The sequence below is a fragment of the Rana temporaria genome, chromosome 4, assembly GCF_905171775.1.
Source record: "Rana temporaria chromosome 4, aRanTem1.1, whole genome shotgun sequence".
In the NCBI taxonomy this organism is placed as follows: domain Eukaryota; kingdom Metazoa; phylum Chordata; class Amphibia; order Anura; family Ranidae; genus Rana; species Rana temporaria.
This window is the reverse complement of record NC_053492.1, coordinates 369,680,665-369,700,280: the sequence shown is the minus strand read 5'-3', so window position 1 is coordinate 369,700,280 and position 19,616 is coordinate 369,680,665. Positions and strand designations below refer to the sequence as shown.

General features: G+C 46.1%; 1 protein-coding gene across 1 annotated transcript in view; it reads right to left on the bottom strand.

The window, feature by feature from the left end:
- Nucleotides 1–16,760, bottom strand: part of MEMO1 (mediator of cell motility 1) — a 76,423-nt gene extending 59,663 nt beyond the window's left edge. The window contains exons 1-3 of the mRNA XM_040350936.1: nucleotides 16,249–16,760; nucleotides 8,763–8,844; nucleotides 5,539–5,607 (exon numbers count right to left, since the gene is read on the bottom strand). Of these exons, the coding sequence (XP_040206870.1) occupies nucleotides 5,539–5,607; nucleotides 8,763–8,844; nucleotides 16,249–16,309 (212 nt within the window). The 5' untranslated portion in view covers nucleotides 16,310–16,760. The remainder of the gene's footprint in view (nucleotides 1–5,538; nucleotides 5,608–8,762; nucleotides 8,845–16,248) is intronic.
- Nucleotides 16,761–19,616: the final 2,856 nt, after the last annotated feature.

Here is a 19,616-nt window from a genome sequence, read left to right as displayed (position 1 = left end):
GCAGCAGTCTATTCCTGGAAGTGGGTGCAAATACCTGTATTATACAGGTATCTGCACCCGCCTCCCCCCTGAAAAGGTGCCAAATGTGACACATGTGCGTTTAGGGACACAAGAAAACAATAGGGCCCAACACATAGGTACATATTTTCTGCTTAAGTTTCACTTTAACCACTTAAAAGGGGTTTTCCACCTTTTTTTTTTTAAGTTTATTAAAAGTCAGCAGCTACAAAAAGTAGCTGCTGGCTTTTAATAAACTGACACTTACCTGCTCCACGGCTCCAGCGACGCGCCTGCCGGGGCTCCGCTCCTCGCCGGCCGGCGTCTTCATTCTTAGTGTGGGCACTCGGCAGTGACAGCTTTCGACTTCACTGCCGGGCACCCACTGCGCATGCGCGAGCGGCGCCGTCCGATTGGACAGGCGCTCGCCTACAGGGAGGGGCTGTGAAAAGGCGATTAAGCTAATCGCCTTTCCAGCTCCTCGGCGGAAGGAGGAAGTGGGACAGGAAGTCCCCTTCTCCTGAAGCCCTCACTCCCCCACCCAAAAAAAAATTACATGCCAAATGTGGCATGTAAGGGAGCGAGGAGTGGGTTAAGCGCAAGTTCAATTTTTAGGTGGAACTCCCCTTTAAGGACTGCCGCACGACTATCTACGTCGACAGAATGGCACGGCTAGGCACATGGACGTATATATACACGTCCTCTTTAAGAGCCCAGCCATGGGTCGCGAGCATGCCACGATTGGGTCACAGGAGCTGAAGAACGGGGAGAGGCGAGTGTAAACAAACCTTCCCCGTTCTTCTCTGTGGCAGTGTGTTCCCTGATATAGGAAATGACGATCAGTGACGTCACACGCCCAGCCCCCTACAGTAAGAAACACACATGAGCTCACACTTAACCCCTACAGCGCCCCCTAGTGGTTAACCCCTTCACTGCCATTGTCATTTTCACAGTAAGCAGTGCATTTTTATAGCACTTTTTGCTGAAAATGACAATGGTCCGAAAAATGTGTCAAAAGTGGCCGATGTGTTCGCCGCCATTAGTAGTAATTTTTTTTTTTTTATACCCTATTAGGTTTTTATACCCTATTTTGTAAACACTATACATTTTGCGCAAACCAATCGATAAACGATTATTGCGTTTTTTTTTACCAAAAATAGGTAGAAGAATACGTATCGGCCTAAACTGAGGAAATTTGTGGTTTTTTTATATCTTTTTTGGGGCCATTTATTATAGCAAAAAGTAAAAAATATTGAATTTTTTTCAAAATTGTCGTTATATTTTTGTTTATAGCGCAAAAAATAAAAACCACAGAGGTGATCAAATACCACCAAAAGAAAGCTCTATTTGTGGGAAAAAAGGATGCCAATTTTGTTTGGGAGCCACGTCCCACGACTGCGCAATTGTCAGTTAAAGCGACGCAGTGCCGAATCGCAAAACGGCTGCACGAGCAAGGACATTCCAAGGCGCCCATCAATAGGGCGTAGGGTATTACTTTCCCGCTCCCGGGCAGACAGTCCGCCAGAAAGAGCAGGCGTTAGACCCGTAGCTGGGGAAGCGTTTGGCAGTCAGTCTCCCTGAGTCTCTGTCCTTCTTCTGAGTACTTGAAAATGTTGTATAGCTGCCAAGTCTCAGAGTATGTCTCCTGGCGCTGTTGGCTGGAGAGGATCAGGTCTTCCATTCGACTGATCTCATCGACCCTATTCAGCCAAAGAGCAACAGTCGGGGGGTGGGGGGACTTCCATCGGAGAGGTACGCAGGCTCTGGCTGCGTCCAAAAGGTGGCGCACCACTGACTTTTTGTAAGTTCCAGGTGGTATATTGGTTGCCTGTAAGAGGAAATAGGCCGGGTCTTCCGGCACTGTATGCCCCGTGAACTTTTGAGTGATCCGGCGTACCTCACCCCAGAAGCCCCTGATCCACGAGCAAGACCAGAACACATGAAGTAGGGTACCTTTCTCCTGCTGGCATCTCCAGCAGGTGTCGGTAGTGTTGTTAAAGATACTTTTAAGTGTCATTTTATGATTTTCTAATTGATAAAAACCCAGAGTAACAGATGGCTTTTCTATCAGTTATAGCCTACCATAAAAGGCATAGGAAATAGCAGCGAATTCAGCATTCCTGCCGTGGGCGTAGGACGGATTGTAAAAAGGGGGTAGTAGAACCCTCGCTACGGATCTAATATTTTCAAAGTACTGCAGTGATACTAGTAGGTATATGCAAATTGTTTAAGTGGCAGCCTCTACGTGAAATTCCACCTAAATGGAATATGGAAAGTGATTAGGGGTGATGTAGTAGGTGTTGGTGCCTCTTAATAGAGTATATGAAAAAATGTATAAATATAAAAAATAATAAATTGACAAATAAAAATATTGATATAGTGCTTTCCAATATAGAACTATAACTTGGTCCACATGTGACTCATTTAGGTATGTGAATTAAACCATATGTTAAACCATGAAAAATATAAATTATATACAAAGTCCGTGCTATTTAAAATAAATAAAATTAAATAATGAAAGTGCTCTGTGCCGTGCTTATGCGCCTCCCTTTCGGGTCACGGCGCATTCGACCAGGGCGATCGGGGCCTCCTGGGCTTTCCGACATCAAGCCTCTGTGTTACAAGTGTGTAAGGCTGCGACCTGGTCGTCGGTCCACACTTTTTCAAAGTTTTATAAGGTGGATGTGAGTGCATCTTCTGATGCCTCCTTCGGCCGCAGGGTGTTACAGGCAGCAGTTTAAGGTTGGAGTTCCTCCGTTGAGTAACTCCGGTTTTGTTTGGGATGTAACCTGTTTGCTGTGTTATTTTTCCCACCCCTCGAATTTTTTGACACTGCTTGGGGACGTCCCTAAGGTCAATGAAGGCTGTGTCCATCTATGAACGAAAGAGAAAAAAGGATTTTTGTACTCACCGTAAAATCCATTTCTCTGAGTTCATAGACGGACACAGCACCCACCCCTCCTTGGTTTGTACTGCTTGTTACGAACTGAAGCTGCTAGAGCAGGGTGTGGGTTATGCCTGGGGGAGACACGCCCCCTGGGAGGAGCGTCATGAAGGAAAGTTTTAACACCTTAAGTGCTGTAGAATTCTGCCTAAATCTCCTGGTAGGAAGAAGCATAACCCTAAGGTCAATGAAGGCTGTGTCTGTCTATGAACGAAAGAGAAATTACACTTTTTTTAATAAAAAAATAAAACAGTAAAGTTATCCCCATTTTTTTTAATATTATGAAAGATAATGTTACGCCGAGTAAATTCATACCCAACATGTCACGCTTCAAAATTGCGTCCGCTCGTTGAATGCCGACAAACTTTTACCCTTTAAAATCTTCATAGGCGACGTTTCAAAAAATCTACAGGTTGCATGTTTTGAGTTACAGAGGAGGTCTAGGGCTAGAATTGTTGCTCTCACTCTACCAATCGCGGCGATACCTCACATGTGTGGTTTGAACACCGTTTACATATGCGGGCGCTGCTTACGTATGTGTTCGCTTCTGCGCGCAAGCTCGTCGGGACGGGGTGCGTTTTCTGGCTCCTAACTTTTTTATCTGGCTCCTAGATTCCAAGCAAATTTGTCAAACCCTGTTCTATGACTCTGGCAAGATATTTTGGTTTGAAAGGGGAGCACTGGGCGATTGCCACAGGAAGATTATAGGAGTCATTCATCTGGCACATTTGTATTGATGTGTACGAGTAAAAAAAAAAAAATGTATGCGCCCACATCTCATCTAAGCGCCAAAATTTTGGAAAGGATTTTTAAATCCATAGGCAATATCTTTATTAGATGTTTAGGATTAAAACTATCAGGGTTTCCCTTAAGGCCCATACACACGGTCTGACTTTTTGCCAACAAACTTCAAAACAAGCAAGTTTTCAAAATAGTCCGACCGTGTGTACGCTCCATCGGACAAACTTTTTCGTGTTTCATCGGACAAAAAGTTCGGTCTGCAAACGGAAAAACTGTATGTCAACAAGAGTCCGATGGTGCCTAGTCCGACCGTGTGTACAGCAAGCAATCGGACTTTTGTACAAAATACAATATGCACATGCTCAGAAGCAAAGACCAGCCGGAAGCGTTCTGTCTAGTAAAACTAGCGTTCGTATTTGAAAGAGTACATTCGTGACGCGGCAAGTTCTGAAATCAAGAAAAGCAGCGCACATTCTCTTCTTCTTTATAATGTCATAATACTAAAAGCTGCTTTGCTGGTGATACTGATGTATTGCTGGTGAAACAAATGTCTTTACTTTGGATTAGTGAATTTTGGTTATATGAATCAAACAAATTTCTATATTTTTTTTGTGGGTCAAGTTAGCACAACCCCACTGAAAATCGCAAATGCACACAGACAAACCTCTGCTTAGGCTGGCTTCACACTGAAGCGTCAGCCGCGGTGACTGTATAGCCGCGCTATTTGTAGCGCGGCTATACCATCGTTTTTACTGCGATATTCGGCCGCTAGCGGTGAGGTTTTAACCCCCGCTAGCGGCCGAAAAAGGGTTAATACCGCCCGCGTTGCGGCGGTATTACAGCGCTTTCCCATTGATTTCAATGGGAAGGCGCGGTATAGGAGCGGTGAACACACCGCTCCTATACCGCGTTAAAGAAGCAGCTAGCAGGACTTTTGGAGCGTTCCTGTTAGCGCGCCGCTTCAGTGTGAAAGCCTTCGGGCTTTCACATTGAAGAGTACAGGGCATGATTTTTCATGCGGTATAGCAGCGCTATTTTTAGCGCTGTACCGCATGAAAAACAACCCAATGTGAAAGGGGCCTAACTCTCGATTAGCAGAATGAGCCCAAAGGGTGACCCCGGAGAATTGAACTTCCTCTTTTAAACTCTCGTCAGTACGTTGAAATGTCACTATGTTCGTGTTTGTTGCTGAAAAAGTCAGAGCATGTGTATGCTATGGGTGTGACCGGACAACTCCCTTCCGACAAAAATCCAAGGGAAAGTTTGTATGATGTCCGATCGTGTGTATGAGGCTTAAGAGAGTGGAAGTATTTGGTCTTCAAAAGTGGTGACATACATTGTGGACATTCTTTATAGCAATTGTTCTTTATGGGTAATGTATCATTCAATGGGGAAACCATCTGGGCAAAGACTTTACTTATCAGACGTAAAAAATCATATCCAACCAAGTATTGTGAAGCAGGTTGGCAGGAGTACTGTGCAATCAGGGTGCTTCCATCTCCACACCATAACAACATTACATCTCTCTTTCCAGATCAAGGTGTACAGTCTGCTGCAACAGAAATCAGCCATGTCTCATGCTAGTTATATGTCCCATATCTGTAGGTGAATGAAGACACCAGGAGTCCATTTGTTTCTTACATGGAAAAAGAAAGACTTGATAATGAATTTTTTCCCCCCAAAAAATAAAAAGATAAACCCCCCCCCCTTTTTATATCCAAACAGGATGTTTACAACATTCTGACAATGGGGAAAAAAATAAATTATGCTGTCCACTTTGACCCACAAAAGCAATGAATAAAACAAGGGCTTGACCAGGAAAAAAAACAAATAAATAAATAAATAAAAAAACTTACGTAATGGAAGGGTCTACTTGCTTGTAGGCATGAGCAGCACAGGATCCACAGTAGGTATATCCAGCATGACTATTTAGAAATATTTAACATGGTTATTTATAGAATTTGATAACACAAATGATTTAAAACAGCAGCAGTGAACATTTCCTAAGATGCTTATATAATTTTTTTTTTTTTTTTTTAAAACCTGCAAGGCAAAAGGCATAATCAGCTAGTATGCACCACATACTAGCTGATTATGAAATACTTACCTAGGAACGAGGTGAAGAACACTTACCTGGTCCACGCCGAGCGAGATGTCATCTTGCTCCGGCGTGTCTTCCAGGTATCGCCGCTCCAGCGCCGTGATTGGCTGGAGCGGCGATGACGTCACTCCCGCGCGTGCGCGCAGGAGATTTAAAATCGTCAAGGTCCGGCGGCTGCCGGTCCTTTCGCCGTGGATTCCCCTTGCGCATGCACCGATGCAATCAGCGGCGCATTGCGAGGGGAATATCTCCTAAACCGTACAGGTTTAGGAGATATTCTTTATACCTACAGGTAAGCCTTATTATAGGCTTACCTGTAGGTAAAAGTGAAAAATAAGGGTTTACAACCACTTAAAAAAAAAAAACATGTCCATTATTGAACAAGCTAAGCAAAAATAGTATATTACTAGCATATTGGTTAAAAACTGGTCAACTTTTCATTTAAAACATCCCCCCACCAGCTTATTACCAAGCTATATTATGTTAACATTGCCTTTTGTCAGCCCAATTCTGACTGACATTTTAGTAAATGCAAAAATCATCGCCCTGCCTTCCATCTAATATTGCATCAGCCTCCGTTCACACAGGTGCGACTTGTCATGCGAGTTGACAGTTCCAAATCACATGACAAGTTGCGCCTCATTGCCAGAAATTGGAACTTTTCATGTCACAGTGATTATGAAAAGGTCCCTGCACTACATTTTATTGATTTCATTGAGACTTGCATAGACTTCTGTTAAATGAAGTTGCAATGAAATCAGCACAGCTTTGAGAATCGCGTTGAAGTAAGCTTGATATCAAAGTCACACCGGTGTGAACCAGGGCTGACCCTTTGACATAAATGGACCGATTTTGTCAGTTTTTCAGGCAGACCTGATCAGAGAATCCATTCTCTATGGAGAGGCGGGTGAAAACAGACAGGTGTCAATTTACACCTGCCTACATCCAATTCGATCCATTAAAAACAGACAGATTGGGGGGGGGGGGGGGGGGATCTATCCCCTTCTGTACAGGGAATCAGATAAGGATGACAGGCAGTCCATTTACCGTGCCGTGAAAAAGTACGCATACCCCTTGACATTTTCCACATTTTGTCATGTTACAACCAACATTTTTTATGTATTTTATGGGAGACAACACAAAGTGGTACATAGTTGTGAAGTGGAAGTAAAATGATAAATTGATTTCAATTTTTTTTCTTACAAATAAATATCTGAAAAGAGTGGCGTGCATTTGTAATCAGCCCCTTTTACTCTGATACCTATTAGGCCCCCTTTCACACAGGCCTGAACAGATGCTCCATGCAGCTCTATGGAGCGACAGATGTCAGTGGTGACATGTTCACTGACATCCGATCAATTCAGATGGTGTCCATCTGTCTGGTGGATCGGATGAAAAATAGACAGGCAGTCCATTTTCATCTGATCCGCCATAGAGAGTCAAGCTCTGACAGGTCCGTCCCTGCACAGTGACCAGACGGACCTGTCAACCGCCAGCTCCGCAGGGATCAATGGAGCGATTACCACTGAGCAAGCAGAGTCTGTACATGGACATCCCCATGTGAAAGGGGCCTAACTAAAACTAGTGGAAGCAATTGCCATCAGAAGTCACCTAATTAGTATAAAGGATAAAGTCCACTTGTGTGTAATTTAAGTTTAGTATTAATACAGCTGTTCTGTGAAGCCCTCGGGTTGTTTTAGAGAAGCTTAGTGAACAAACAGCATCTTGAAGGTCAAGAAACACACCAGACATGTCAGGGATAAAGTTGTGGAGACATTTAAAGCAGGGTTAGGTTATAAGAAAAAATCCCAAGCTTTGAACATCTCACGGAGAACTGTTCAATCCATCAACCGAAAATGAATTGACTATGGCACAACTGCAAACCTCAAAACACTTCGCCATCCACCTAAACTGACAGGCTGGGCAAGGAAAGCATTAGTCAGAGAAAGTAGCCAAGAGGCCCATGGTAACTCTGGAGGAACTGCAGAGATCCACAGCTCAGGTGGGAAAATCTGTCCACAGGACAACTATTAGTCGTGCGCACCACAAATCTGATCTTTATGGAAGAGTGGCAAGAAGAAAGCCATAAGAAGTCCCATTTTCAGTTTACGAGAAGCCATGTGGGAGACACAGCAAACACATAGAAGAAGGTGCTCTGGTCAGATCAGACCAAAATTGAACTTTTTGGTCTAAAAGCAAAACGCTATGTGTGGTGGAAAACTTACACTGCACATCACCCTGAACTCACGGCGAAACGTGGTGTGGCAGCATCATGTCGTGAGGAGGTTTTTTCTTTAGCCAGGACAGGGAAACTGGTCAGAATTGATGGGAAGCTCGATGGAGCCAAATACAGGGCAATCTTGGAAGAAAACCTGTTCAAGTCTGAAAAGACTTGACTGGGGCAGAGGTCCAGCAGGATAACGACCCCTATCCATGTGCAGACCTTAATCCAATAGGGAATCTGTGGCAAGACTTGAAAAATTGCTCATCAGACATTCTCCATCCAATCTGACAGAGCTTGAGACATTTTGCAAAGATAAATGGGCAAGACTTTTACTCTCTAGGGAGGTGCAAAGCTGGTAGAGACATCTCCAAAAAGACTTGCAACTGTGATTGCAGTAAAAGGTGGTGCTACAAATGCATGCCACACTTTTCACATATTTGTAAAAAATAAAAATTGAAAACCACTTATCAATATCCTTTCACCTAATTATGCCACTTTGTGTTGGTCTATAACATAAAATCCCAATAAAATACATTTATGTTTCTGGTTATAACATGACAAAATTTGGAAAATTTCAAGGGGTATGAATACTTTTTCAGGGCACTGTATGTCCACTCTGCATAAGAAGAGAGGACACGGACCAGTCTGCCTGCTCAGAGGACAGATCCCCGCTGAGCTGGCTGAGTCTACCCCATGTGGAAGGCGCCTAACAGAATGAGTCCTAGTATTTTTAAAACAGAATAATCAATACTTACGGTGCAATAATGGCTCTTGCAGGTCTTTTTGAAGTTTGTGCCTGGGACAGCCAACCTTCCAACTGCGCACTCAGCTGGGGCCCTACAATAATCAGAAACCAAGCCATCAAAACGTGAGAATTTACAATAATTGAGCTATTGCAACAAACCGTAAACCAGTGTTACAAAATGTTTCTTCAGGTGCTACCAACTACATGTATTTCAGACACACTCTGGTAGAAGTTTATTAACCACTTGCTAACCAGCTCACACCGATATACATCGGCAAAGTGGCACGTTCCGAAAAAAATAATAAAATCGCTGTATGGGTAAGTCTTCCCCTTTAAGAGCCATAGAAGGCACGCCCCCGCTGCAGGGTGGGGGACCCAATGTGTGTGGCTGGCGGGCACGATCGCCGCCAGCCACCTGCGATCGCAAGCACGAGAGACAGAATGGGGATCTGGGTGACACAAGCGCATCGGTGCTATGGGGGCTCACGCGTTCCCCTCCTTCTGAGGGGAAAAATCATACCACACCCTTCAGTCAAAATAAATTAAAATAAATAAAAAAAGGCATTGTACCCCTACCATTTCACAAAAAAAGGGTGTGAAAAATTTTAAAAACGACGACAGGATACGGCTTGGGACAAGTCCTTTATTAAATATAAAGAAGAAGAAGAAAAAAAAAAAAAAAGATTCCAGCATTGTAATCCATTCTCTATCTCCAGCGAGGATAGACGCACACGATACCGCCTATACCAGAGGCACCGTCCGAATAACGCACAAGCTGTTTGACAGCTCTTTTATAACCGAGGGCGGGGCCACCTGTGACCCCACCACCTCTGACGTGTCACGCGGAAACCTCTGTTGCGTCAGAGGGGCGGGGTCATCTGTCCATGTCATGGGTGGCCCTGCCATTTTATTAAAAAAAAGAACTTGTCCCAAGCCGTCTCCTGTAGTTTTTTAAATTTTCACACTTTCTTGGTGAAATGGTAGGGGTACAATGTACCCCTTACCATTCACATGGGGGGGGCAGGATCTGGAGTTCCCCTTTGTTAAAAGGGGCTTCCAGATTCCGATAAGCCCCCCGCCCGCAGACCCCCACAACCATCGGGCAAGAGTTGCGGGGATGAGGCCCTTGCCCCCCCCTTTTCCTGCGGCCTGCCAGGTTGCGTGCTCGGATAAGGGTCTGGCATGGATTTTTTTTGGGGGGGAACCCCATGCCATTTTCTTTTAAATTTGACGCAGGGTTCCCCTTAATATCCATACCAGACCTGAAGGGCCTGGTAATGAAATTTAGGGGGACCCCCACGCATTTTTTTTTTATTTTTCAATGACTTTGATCTGTATTGCCAAGACCCGACAATTCATTATAGCCGCGAGTAGTTTTAAATTACTTTTTCCTTTAGAAATGTAATTTAGTGCAGGAAACATGCGCTACTTTGCAGGCATACTATAGAAAGTTAAAGGAATATTTCAGTTTCAAGTTTCAGTTTAAGCATTATGAAAATCACTGCTCCTGAAATTTTTTTTTTTTGCATTGATACATGCCCCCTGGGGGAAGGACCCAGTTCCCTAAACACTTTTTATGACAATAACTTGCATATCAACCTTAGCACTTTTGATTTTTCATGTTCGTGTGCCATAGACTTTAACGGTGTTCTTAGATTCATAGAAATGTTTTGCCTGTTCGCATGTTCTGCTCCGAACCGGGGGGGGGGGGGGGGTGTTCGGCTCATCCCTAGTGGGCATCCACTCACCTGCTGCGGCCACGTCCCTCACCATGTTTTGCCACTGCCGCATCACTGTCAGTGAGTCAACAGCAGGTCAGAGGAGGAGCCTCTGTGGGACAGAGATGACAGTTGCCCTTTAAAAATTATTTAAATCAAGCTTTTTTACTAGCGATTTAAATTGACTTGATTTAAATCAAATCCACCCTGGTACACAGTACAATACATATTTTCCCCCATAGTATCTATGCTTTGCATTTTCTACCCATTTAGGTAGGCTTCATAAAACAGCACAAATACAAAAGCTGCCAGTCGGGAACCACAAAGCTTGACATGTATTAAGGCCTGGGTACACCATACAATGTACAGTAAAACCTTGGTTTGAGAGAGTTTTGCAAAACAAGCTAAATTTAAAAAAAAATAATAATAATTTGACTTGATATACAAGCAATATATGTAGAAGAGATTGGCAGAGAGAGGAGCAGTCTAGATCGGTTAGTAAAGTATAGAAGTCTGACACAGCAGCATTCATAATAGACTGAATGGGGGCTAGTCTGTGTAAAGATAGCCCAGTGAGGAGGGAGTTGCAGTAGTCAAGAAAAGATATAACCAAGCAGTGAACAAGTTGTTTTGTGGTGTCACAAGGAAGGGGCAAATTCTGGAAGTGTTGTGAAGGTCAGTTTTAGAAAGACCAAGTTTGAGAAGTAGTGTGACATACATACGGATTTGTGGCTCAGTAAATTTGTGATATGTGAGGAGACCGTGAGGGAGTGAGCTGGATAGCAGAGAGATATATCTGGGTGTAGTCAGTATAGAGGTGGTATTGGAAGCCATGTGAGGTTATCAACTGGCCAAGGAAAGAGATGTAGAGAGAATGAGGGGCCCCAAAGACAGAGCCTTGGGGTACCCCAACAGAAAGAGTGGAGGAGATTGTGTTGGAGACAGGTGCACTGGGATAGGCAAGAGGAAAACTAGAAGCAGAGTCACAGAGGCCAAGGGAGTGGAGTTTATTAACCACTTAACCCCCGGACCATATTGCTGGTCAAAGACCAGAGCACTTTTTGTGATTCGGCACTGCATCGCTTTAACTGACAATTGCGCGGTCGTGCGACGTGGCTCCCCAAAAAAATTGGCATCTTTTTTTCCCAGAAATAGAGCTTTCTTTTGGTGGTATTTGATCACCTCTGCGGTCTTTATTTATTGCGCTATAAACAAAAATAGAGCGTCAATTTTGAAAAAAATGAATATTTTTTAGCTTTTTGCTATAATAAATATCCCCCAAAAATATATAAAAAAACTTTTTTTCCTCAGTTTAGGCCGATACATATTCTTCTACATATTTTTCAAAATAGGGGGTATTTTTATTTAAAAAAATGTTTTACTAGTAATGGCGGCGATCAGAGATTTTTTTTACGGTACGGCAACATTATGGCGGACACTTCTGACACATTTTTGGGACCATTGGCATTTTTATAGCGATCAGTGCTATAAAAATGCATTGGATTACTATAAAAAATGCCACTGGCATTGAAGGGGTTAACACTAGGGGGCGGGGAAGGGGTTAAGTATGTTCCCTGGGTGTGTTCTAACTGTAGGGGGGGGTGGACTGACATGGGGAAATGACTGATCTTCTGTTCATACATTGTATGAACAGAAGATCAGCATTTCTCTCCCTGACAGGACCGGGAGCTGTGTGTTTACACACACAGCTCCCGGTCCTCGCTCTGTAACGAGTGATCGCGTGTGCCCGGGGGCGATCCCGCCCGCCGGGCACTCACATGGAAGTCCGGGGCGCGCACGAGCCCCTAGTGGCCTGCGCGAGAGCCGACGTATAGCTACGGGCTCTCGCGCAGGGGAGCCGACCTGCCGCCGTAAAAAAACGACAGCTGGTCGGCAACTAGTTAAATGGATATTAAAAGGGCTATTTTTTTTGTTAAAGAACATACATGTTACTTACCTGCTCTGTGCAGTGGTTTTGCAGAGCAACCCTGACCCTCGTCTTCTCGGGTGACCTGCAGGCGCTCCTAGCCCCTCCCACTTGTCGAGTGCGACCAGCTTGCAATGGGGTCACCCAAGCAGGCACACTCCCGAGCCACTTCTCTGTACGTCCATTGAGACACGGAGCCACAGCTCAGCCCCAAACCACTCCTCATTGGTTCACTAGCTGATTGACAATGGCTCCTGCTGTTCTTTCAACCAATGAGGGGGGGGGGGAGTCCCGGAGAGCCAAGACTTTGGGACCTTCATGCATAGAATACATGAAGGTAAAAAGCCTTTAAAACCACTTTGAGGAGGAGCATCGTCAACTGTGTCAAAGGCAGCGCAGAGGTCTAAGAGTAGGGGTACGAGTAATGGCTGTGGGTTTTAGCAGTTAGTATACCATTAGGGAATTTTAGTAGAGCAGCTTCAGTGGAATGTTGTGGGCAGAAGCCAGACTGTAGGGGGGTCAAGAAGATTGCCATCAGTGAGGTAGCAACTCATACAGTTGTGGAAAAGGCATACAAGAAGCTGGCAAACAGGAGCAGAGAGATGGGTCTTTCAACAGGTGGAGTCCAGGGAGGTTTTTTTTTTTTTTAAGTTATGGGGCTAACCAGTGCATGTTTGAGCATGGAGATAAAGGTGTTGGTGGAGAGGGAGTGATTGAAGATGAGAGTTAAAATAATTTAGGATACAGCAAGAAGAAGACCATAGTAACCCAGAAGGAAGATGGAATCCCCGTTGGTGGTAACAGCGTGCTGCTGGAGGGCTTAATTTTATGGTGTGCCTTTCATAAAGTGCTAGTATGCAATGCATACTAGCACATCGCATTCATTTGCAGGGAGAAGTTTTGTGGTGGCACTTTTAGGGCTTATTTAGATCTATACATGGCTGTAGGTGTTTTTTTTTCTAGCATTAGGTACATGTTTTATGTGTCAACACGTGCTTTTGAATTTAGCGAAGACAGGGTTAACAGCCATTGACCAAGACTTGTGAAAACCCGCTGCCAAAGCATCAAAGCGCAAGCTCACTTTTCCTAAAGAATTGCTGAAATTACAGTTGTGGGTTGCCCCATCTGGGTGATAAAACTTCTATTGAAAATAAAATTGAGGGAGCCAAGTGGAAAATTGTTGGCAGAACAGTGACTGCATCCAATCAGATGCAGTCACTGTTTAGGTATTGATGCAGCAATGGGTGCAGGCAGACTATGCATTGTGCAGATGGTAGGTTTGGCCCGTTGACATCAAGCCCTAGAGTTTTGTGTGCCTGGGAGGCACAGATGAATGAAACAGCCCACTGCCAGCATGCCATCATAATCAATAGGCTGAAATGTGCTGTGGCTGGACGCTCTACTTATCTGTAATCAAATTGAGGGCCGTATGCACCAACTGCAAGAATTTTGGCATTTGGCGCTAAACATGAATACCACTTAGCACAGTGTGCTGCTTGACAGATTTTGATAGGCTGCCGGCAGTGGGCTGTATACCACACCTGTGCCTCTCGTGTGCCCAGAAACAGGACGATTTCTCACACTGCCTGTGTGCACAACAACTAAATATAGGCAGCAGTAGGAGGTTCATTTAAAGCATGGATGGAAAAAGCTACACGTGTATGGCTGGCTTTATATGCCCTCATACATTGCCAGTCACTTCTATAGGCCTCCCAATGCATTCAAATGCAAAAAGAAAAACTAGGTAATTTTTTTCAAAATGTACTGCAGTGCTGGGATTGTAACAGATGCGATCTTTATTAATGTGAACCACAACACGTGTGTTTTAGCAACACTGAAAGCAGGCTTTTAATCTGCCAAATCACTTCTATACAATATAATCCAACTACAAGTCTGTCTCACACTGTGCCCCCAACACGCACTCCGTGTCTCATAGGATGCAGTGGCAGGATCTGATAAGTATAAAGACCAGTGGGGGTGCACTTATATCCTGCCATGTCTCCCATGCTTCTCTCAGCCCACACACACCAGACAGTCCATGATAGACTGGTGACAGGGTCTCTTTAGTCAGGATAAAGAACATTGGTAAGGGTGTATTTCCATCCTGCCATGTTACTCGGCCCTCCATCATGCTCATTCAGCATAAGCACACTCTAGGATTTAATCTCGGTAGGATGCAAGGACAGTCTCTTTAGTCAATATAAAGCCCGGGGAGGGGGGGGGGGGGGCACCCTTACATCCCGCTGCCTTGTGACTTAGCCTTCCATCACCCCCATACAATATAAATCACACCCTGTGTATGTCCCAGACCCTCCATGCCTCTGGCTCTCAGAGTAGGATGCAGTGACAGGGTATCTAGTGAGTACAGAGACTGGTGGGGGCTGCTCTTCCATCCTGTCACTCAGCCCTCTACTACCACCCCCCCCCCCCCATATAATCACACTGTCTCCTGCTCTCTTGGCAGGATGCAATGAGCAGTGTGTAATCTGTAATCAGTACAAAGCCCAGAGGGGGGGGGGGTGCTCTTCCATCCTGCCATGCCACGAAACATATCACACCCCATGTGTCTCACACTCCACGTCTTTCGTTCTCACGGTACGATGCAATGACGGGGTCTCTTTGGTCAATACCAAGACCCTTGGGGAGAACATGTCCAGCTTGCCATGTCGCTCAGGCGCGCCCCCCCATAATCACACTCCATGTGTCCCCAGGCCCCTCCATGCATTTGGCTCTCGTAGTAGGATGCAATGAAAGGTGTCTTCGGTCAATATAAAGCCCAGTGGAGGGGAATCAAACCTCCATCCTGTCAAGTCAATCCCCCCCCACCAATCCCCCTCATACAACATAACACGTTATGTGTCTCCCCAGGCCCCTCCATGTCTCCTGCTCTCTATGTAGGATGCAATGACAGGTGTATCTAATCAGTACAAAGCATGGGGGGTGGCAAACTTCCATCCTGCCATGTCACTAGGACACAGGTGCTCAGCCTGTTGTGGAACTACAATTGCCATCATGCCTCTGCCTTTGTGAGTCATGCTTGCAACTGTCATCCTTCTAATGCCTCCTGGGGCTTGTAGTTCTACAACAGCTGGAGGGCCACAGGAGAGCCCTAGGACAGTGATTGTGAACCTTAGCACCCCCAGATGTTTTGGAACCATAGTTCCCATGATGCTTATGCACTCTGCAGCATAGTTGAGCATCATGTTGTAGTGTAGTGACAGGGACTTTGATCAGTATAAAGACCATTGTAGAGTGGGTGCATTTCCATCCTGCCACATCACCCCAATATAATCACACTCCACGTCTACTGCTCTCTCAGTAGGATGTAATGACAGGTGTCTATTCAGTACAAAAGCCCAGGGGGGGGGGGGTGTACCTCCATCCTGCCATGTCACTCAGCTCTCCATCACCCCAATACAACATAATCACACTCCACATCTCCCCAGGCCCATGACTCATGTTAGGATGCAATGACAGGGACTTTTTAGTGAGTAGAAAGCCCAACAGGGGGCGCACTTCCATCCTCCCATGTCACTCACCCCCCCCCCCCCCCCCCCCCAATTACCCTCATACATATAAATCACACTCGTCTCCCTAGGCCCCTCATATTATGATGCAATGACAGGGAGTCTTTGGTCAGTACAAAGCTCAGCAGGGGGCACACTCCCATGTCACTCAGCCGCACCCTCATACATATAAATCCAACTCCATGTTTCACCAGGCCCCTCCATGCCTCTGGCTCATATTAGGATGCAATGACAGGGACTCTTTAGTAAATTGAAAGTCCAGCAGGGGGCGCACTTTCATACAGTGTCCTCCCACCCCCAGCCTGGCCTCCCCTCCTCCGGTACCTGAGGCGGTGTACCAGCTCCCGGCGTGGCTCGCATCCCTGCACAGCGCTCGGTTGGACATCTTGGTGCCGGAGCCGCCTATGTTGTGTCAACGGGCAGTGCGGGCTGAGTGTCGGGCGCTGTGTGCAATGTACGGAGGGCTGAGCACGGCCGGGTACACAGTACAGGGAGGAGCGCTGACACTAATAACAGGAAGGCTGTGCTCCCCCGGTCACATCTAGATTGGGAGGCTGGGACCACATCTGTTTCCGGCCGGACACAGGTGGAGCAGTCTCCGCGGGAGACCACCGGCCTGGCCTTCTATACTGTCTGCGCCCAGCTTGCTGACAGGGCGGACAGAGCGGCTCGCTCTGACTAGGGCTCAGTGAAACGTGTGGCGGGGGGAGGCCTGGCTGGAAGCGGTGCGGGACTGAAGGCCTCTCACACCGGCTAAAAGTGCTCCGACAGGGAGGCGGCCGCAAGCAGTGCAAACGCTTTAGTGGTTTGGCCCCTCTGAGCGGCGGTGGAGGAAGAGGTTATGTGGGCGGGACGATCTGTGATTGGATTGCGTCGGGCGGTGTCTGGGCGGGATGCTGATGACATCAGGAGCCGGGTGGTCTGCTGGGGATTGGTCAGAAGGGTCTGGGCACGACACCCAGGGTGCATTCTTAGGACTAATAATGGAGGGGGGTGGAGCGCCTATGGCGAGGCCTGATTGGGCGGCTAGTCTCTAGGGGGAAGAGGGCAGATTTGGGTGTTTATGTTGGCTATGTTAGAGCCTGTGTGGAGCGGCTTTTGTTATGCTGCTCCACAGTCCACACAAGTCAATGGAGATTATGGGAAGGGAAAACCTGCCTGAAGCAAGTCACATGCACATGATAATGAGGTCTGAATGATGTAAGAAGCTTCTCAAACTGATGCAATTTACACCAGCCCATGATCAGGGCCGTCTTAATAACATCATGGGTCCCTGGGCAAAGTAATGCTTTGGGGCCCCTACAATGGAGACAGTGCAGGTTAACAGACATCAAGTGGGTATAGGGTTGCCAACTCATCCCTTTAAAACAGAACACATATTAATTACACAGGTTCTGAGGCTAATTTAATGCAAATAAGGCACCAAGTGAGTTTAATTACCTCCTTAATCAGCCACAGAACCTGTGTAATTAATATGTGTTCTGTTTTAAAGGGATGAGTTGGCAACCCACTGTGGGTAGGACGCAGAAAAGCAGAGCTTCCCCCTTTGGCTGGAGCTCCGCAATAACTACATGAACAATTATTCTGTACAGCAAAGAAACAGTGTGAAAATACTACATAAAGTAACAAAGCTGTCCTGTACATATAATATATCTGCTATATTGATGCCTCCCAGCACTATGGCCCCTCTACACCCCAGATATTGCCTAGCACTCTGATCCCTCTACACCCCAGATATCCCCCCAGCATACCTCCCAACTTTCTGAGATGGGAATGAGGGACACCTATCAGCAAAAGTATGCAGGCATAGGACACACCCCTTGCCACGCCCCTTAAAGGAGAATTGTACAAAAAAATACGATTGGTTAAACCCACAAGTGCTTTTTTTACCACTACTATTTCTTAATATTGGCTTTTGGACTTTACAAATGCAGCAATTTAGAAATCAGATGAAAGTTTAGTGCTGGTAAACACTTTTTGACAGATAAAAAGTGCATTTTATATACATCTATATAGATCAGATCAACATGAGGGACACATGAGGAGAATGAGGGATAGAGGGACATTGCTCCAAATCAGGGACAGTTGGGAGGTATGCCCCCAGCACTCTGACCCCTCTACATCCCAGATATCCCCCCCAGCACTCTGACCCCTCTACACCCCAGATATCCCCCAGCTAGGGTTGCCACCTCATCCCTTTAAAAAGGAACACATCTGAATTACAGAGATTCTGAGGCTAATTTAATGCAGATAAGGCACCAAGTGAGTTTAATTACCACCTTAATCAGCCACAGAACCTGTGTAATTCAGATGTGTTCCTTTTTAAAGGGATGAGGTGGCAACCCTACCCCCAGCACTGTAACCATATACCATAAGATACCCCTTGTATTGTGACCCCACTACATCCCTAATATCCCCTACACTGTGGTCTCTCTGCATCCCCGATACCTCTAGCACTATAGCCACCCAAGCTACCCCAAGCATTGCTACCCCCTATACACCCTTGATATCCCCCAGCACCATTATTCCATCCATGTAGTACCCCCTTTTCCAGTGGAGATACAGTGCATGTAAACTTTTGGCTCTACCCACCTCCAGCACTGCACTTAACTAAACCCAATCAAGCAGGCAGAAGGAGGGACGGAGGAGGAAGCATTCCTTCAGGCATTCCAAGCCTTTTGGTGCAAGCAGTGCTGGACAGCTGGGCTCACCATGACACCATCCACAATGCTACTTCCACAGGTGGGCTTTCAGTGCTGTCGACTCGGCCGCTCCCACTCCAGCTCCTACCCTGCAGCCTTCGAGTCCCGAGCATTCAAGCTGCATGGGGCGGGGTCAGAGCAGCACTGGCGCTCCGGCTGTGCCCCTCCCTGCTGCCTGTGAAATAATAGGTATCGTTCTGCACAGCATGTTGCAATGCTGCCAGCCTGCCTTCCCTGTGTATCCATCACTCTCAGTGCCATCATAGGGGCTCCCAATTTCGGGGCAGCGTGGGCTCAAGTATCAGCTATTTTGGGGAAAGTGCAGGGGCCCGCCATGCAGCTGGGGCCCCTGGGCCGTGCCCTCTCATTAAGACAGCCCTGCCCATGATCTGCAAAGGGGTTTTGTTCACATAGATTCGAAGCTCGAAGTCTGGCGCATTCTGGGATTGATCGCCACACAAATGTGTTGTGCTGTCTCTTTAACAATGGCCCCCTTCCCATGGGGGATGTGATCAGGTACACCTGTCAGTTTTTCAGGTGATCAGAAGGTCAGTGTTGCCAACCCCCTGAAGTGAAATTTACTGGCAAGGATGCCAAAATTTATGAACGGCACCAATTTTTTACTGGCAAAAATCATGAAAATTACTGGCAGAGCCGCATTTTTTACTGACACTGCAAAAAAGTACCTAAAATCACTGTTTTCAGTGCTAAACAGTGCACGTATAAATATTTGAACTATAAACACATAGCTAGTGCTATTAGCAATGTGTTTAAAGGGGTGTTCCACTCATTTTTAATGTTTATTAAAAGTCAGCAGCTACAAAAAGTCTTGCTGCTGGCTTTTAATAAACATACACTCACCTGCTCCACGTTCCAGCGATTCTAAGTGTGGGCAGCCGGCCGTGACAGCTTTCGGCTTCATGGCCGGGCACCCACTGTGCATGCGCGAGCGGCGCTGCGCCATCCGATTGGACAGGCGATCGCCTGGGA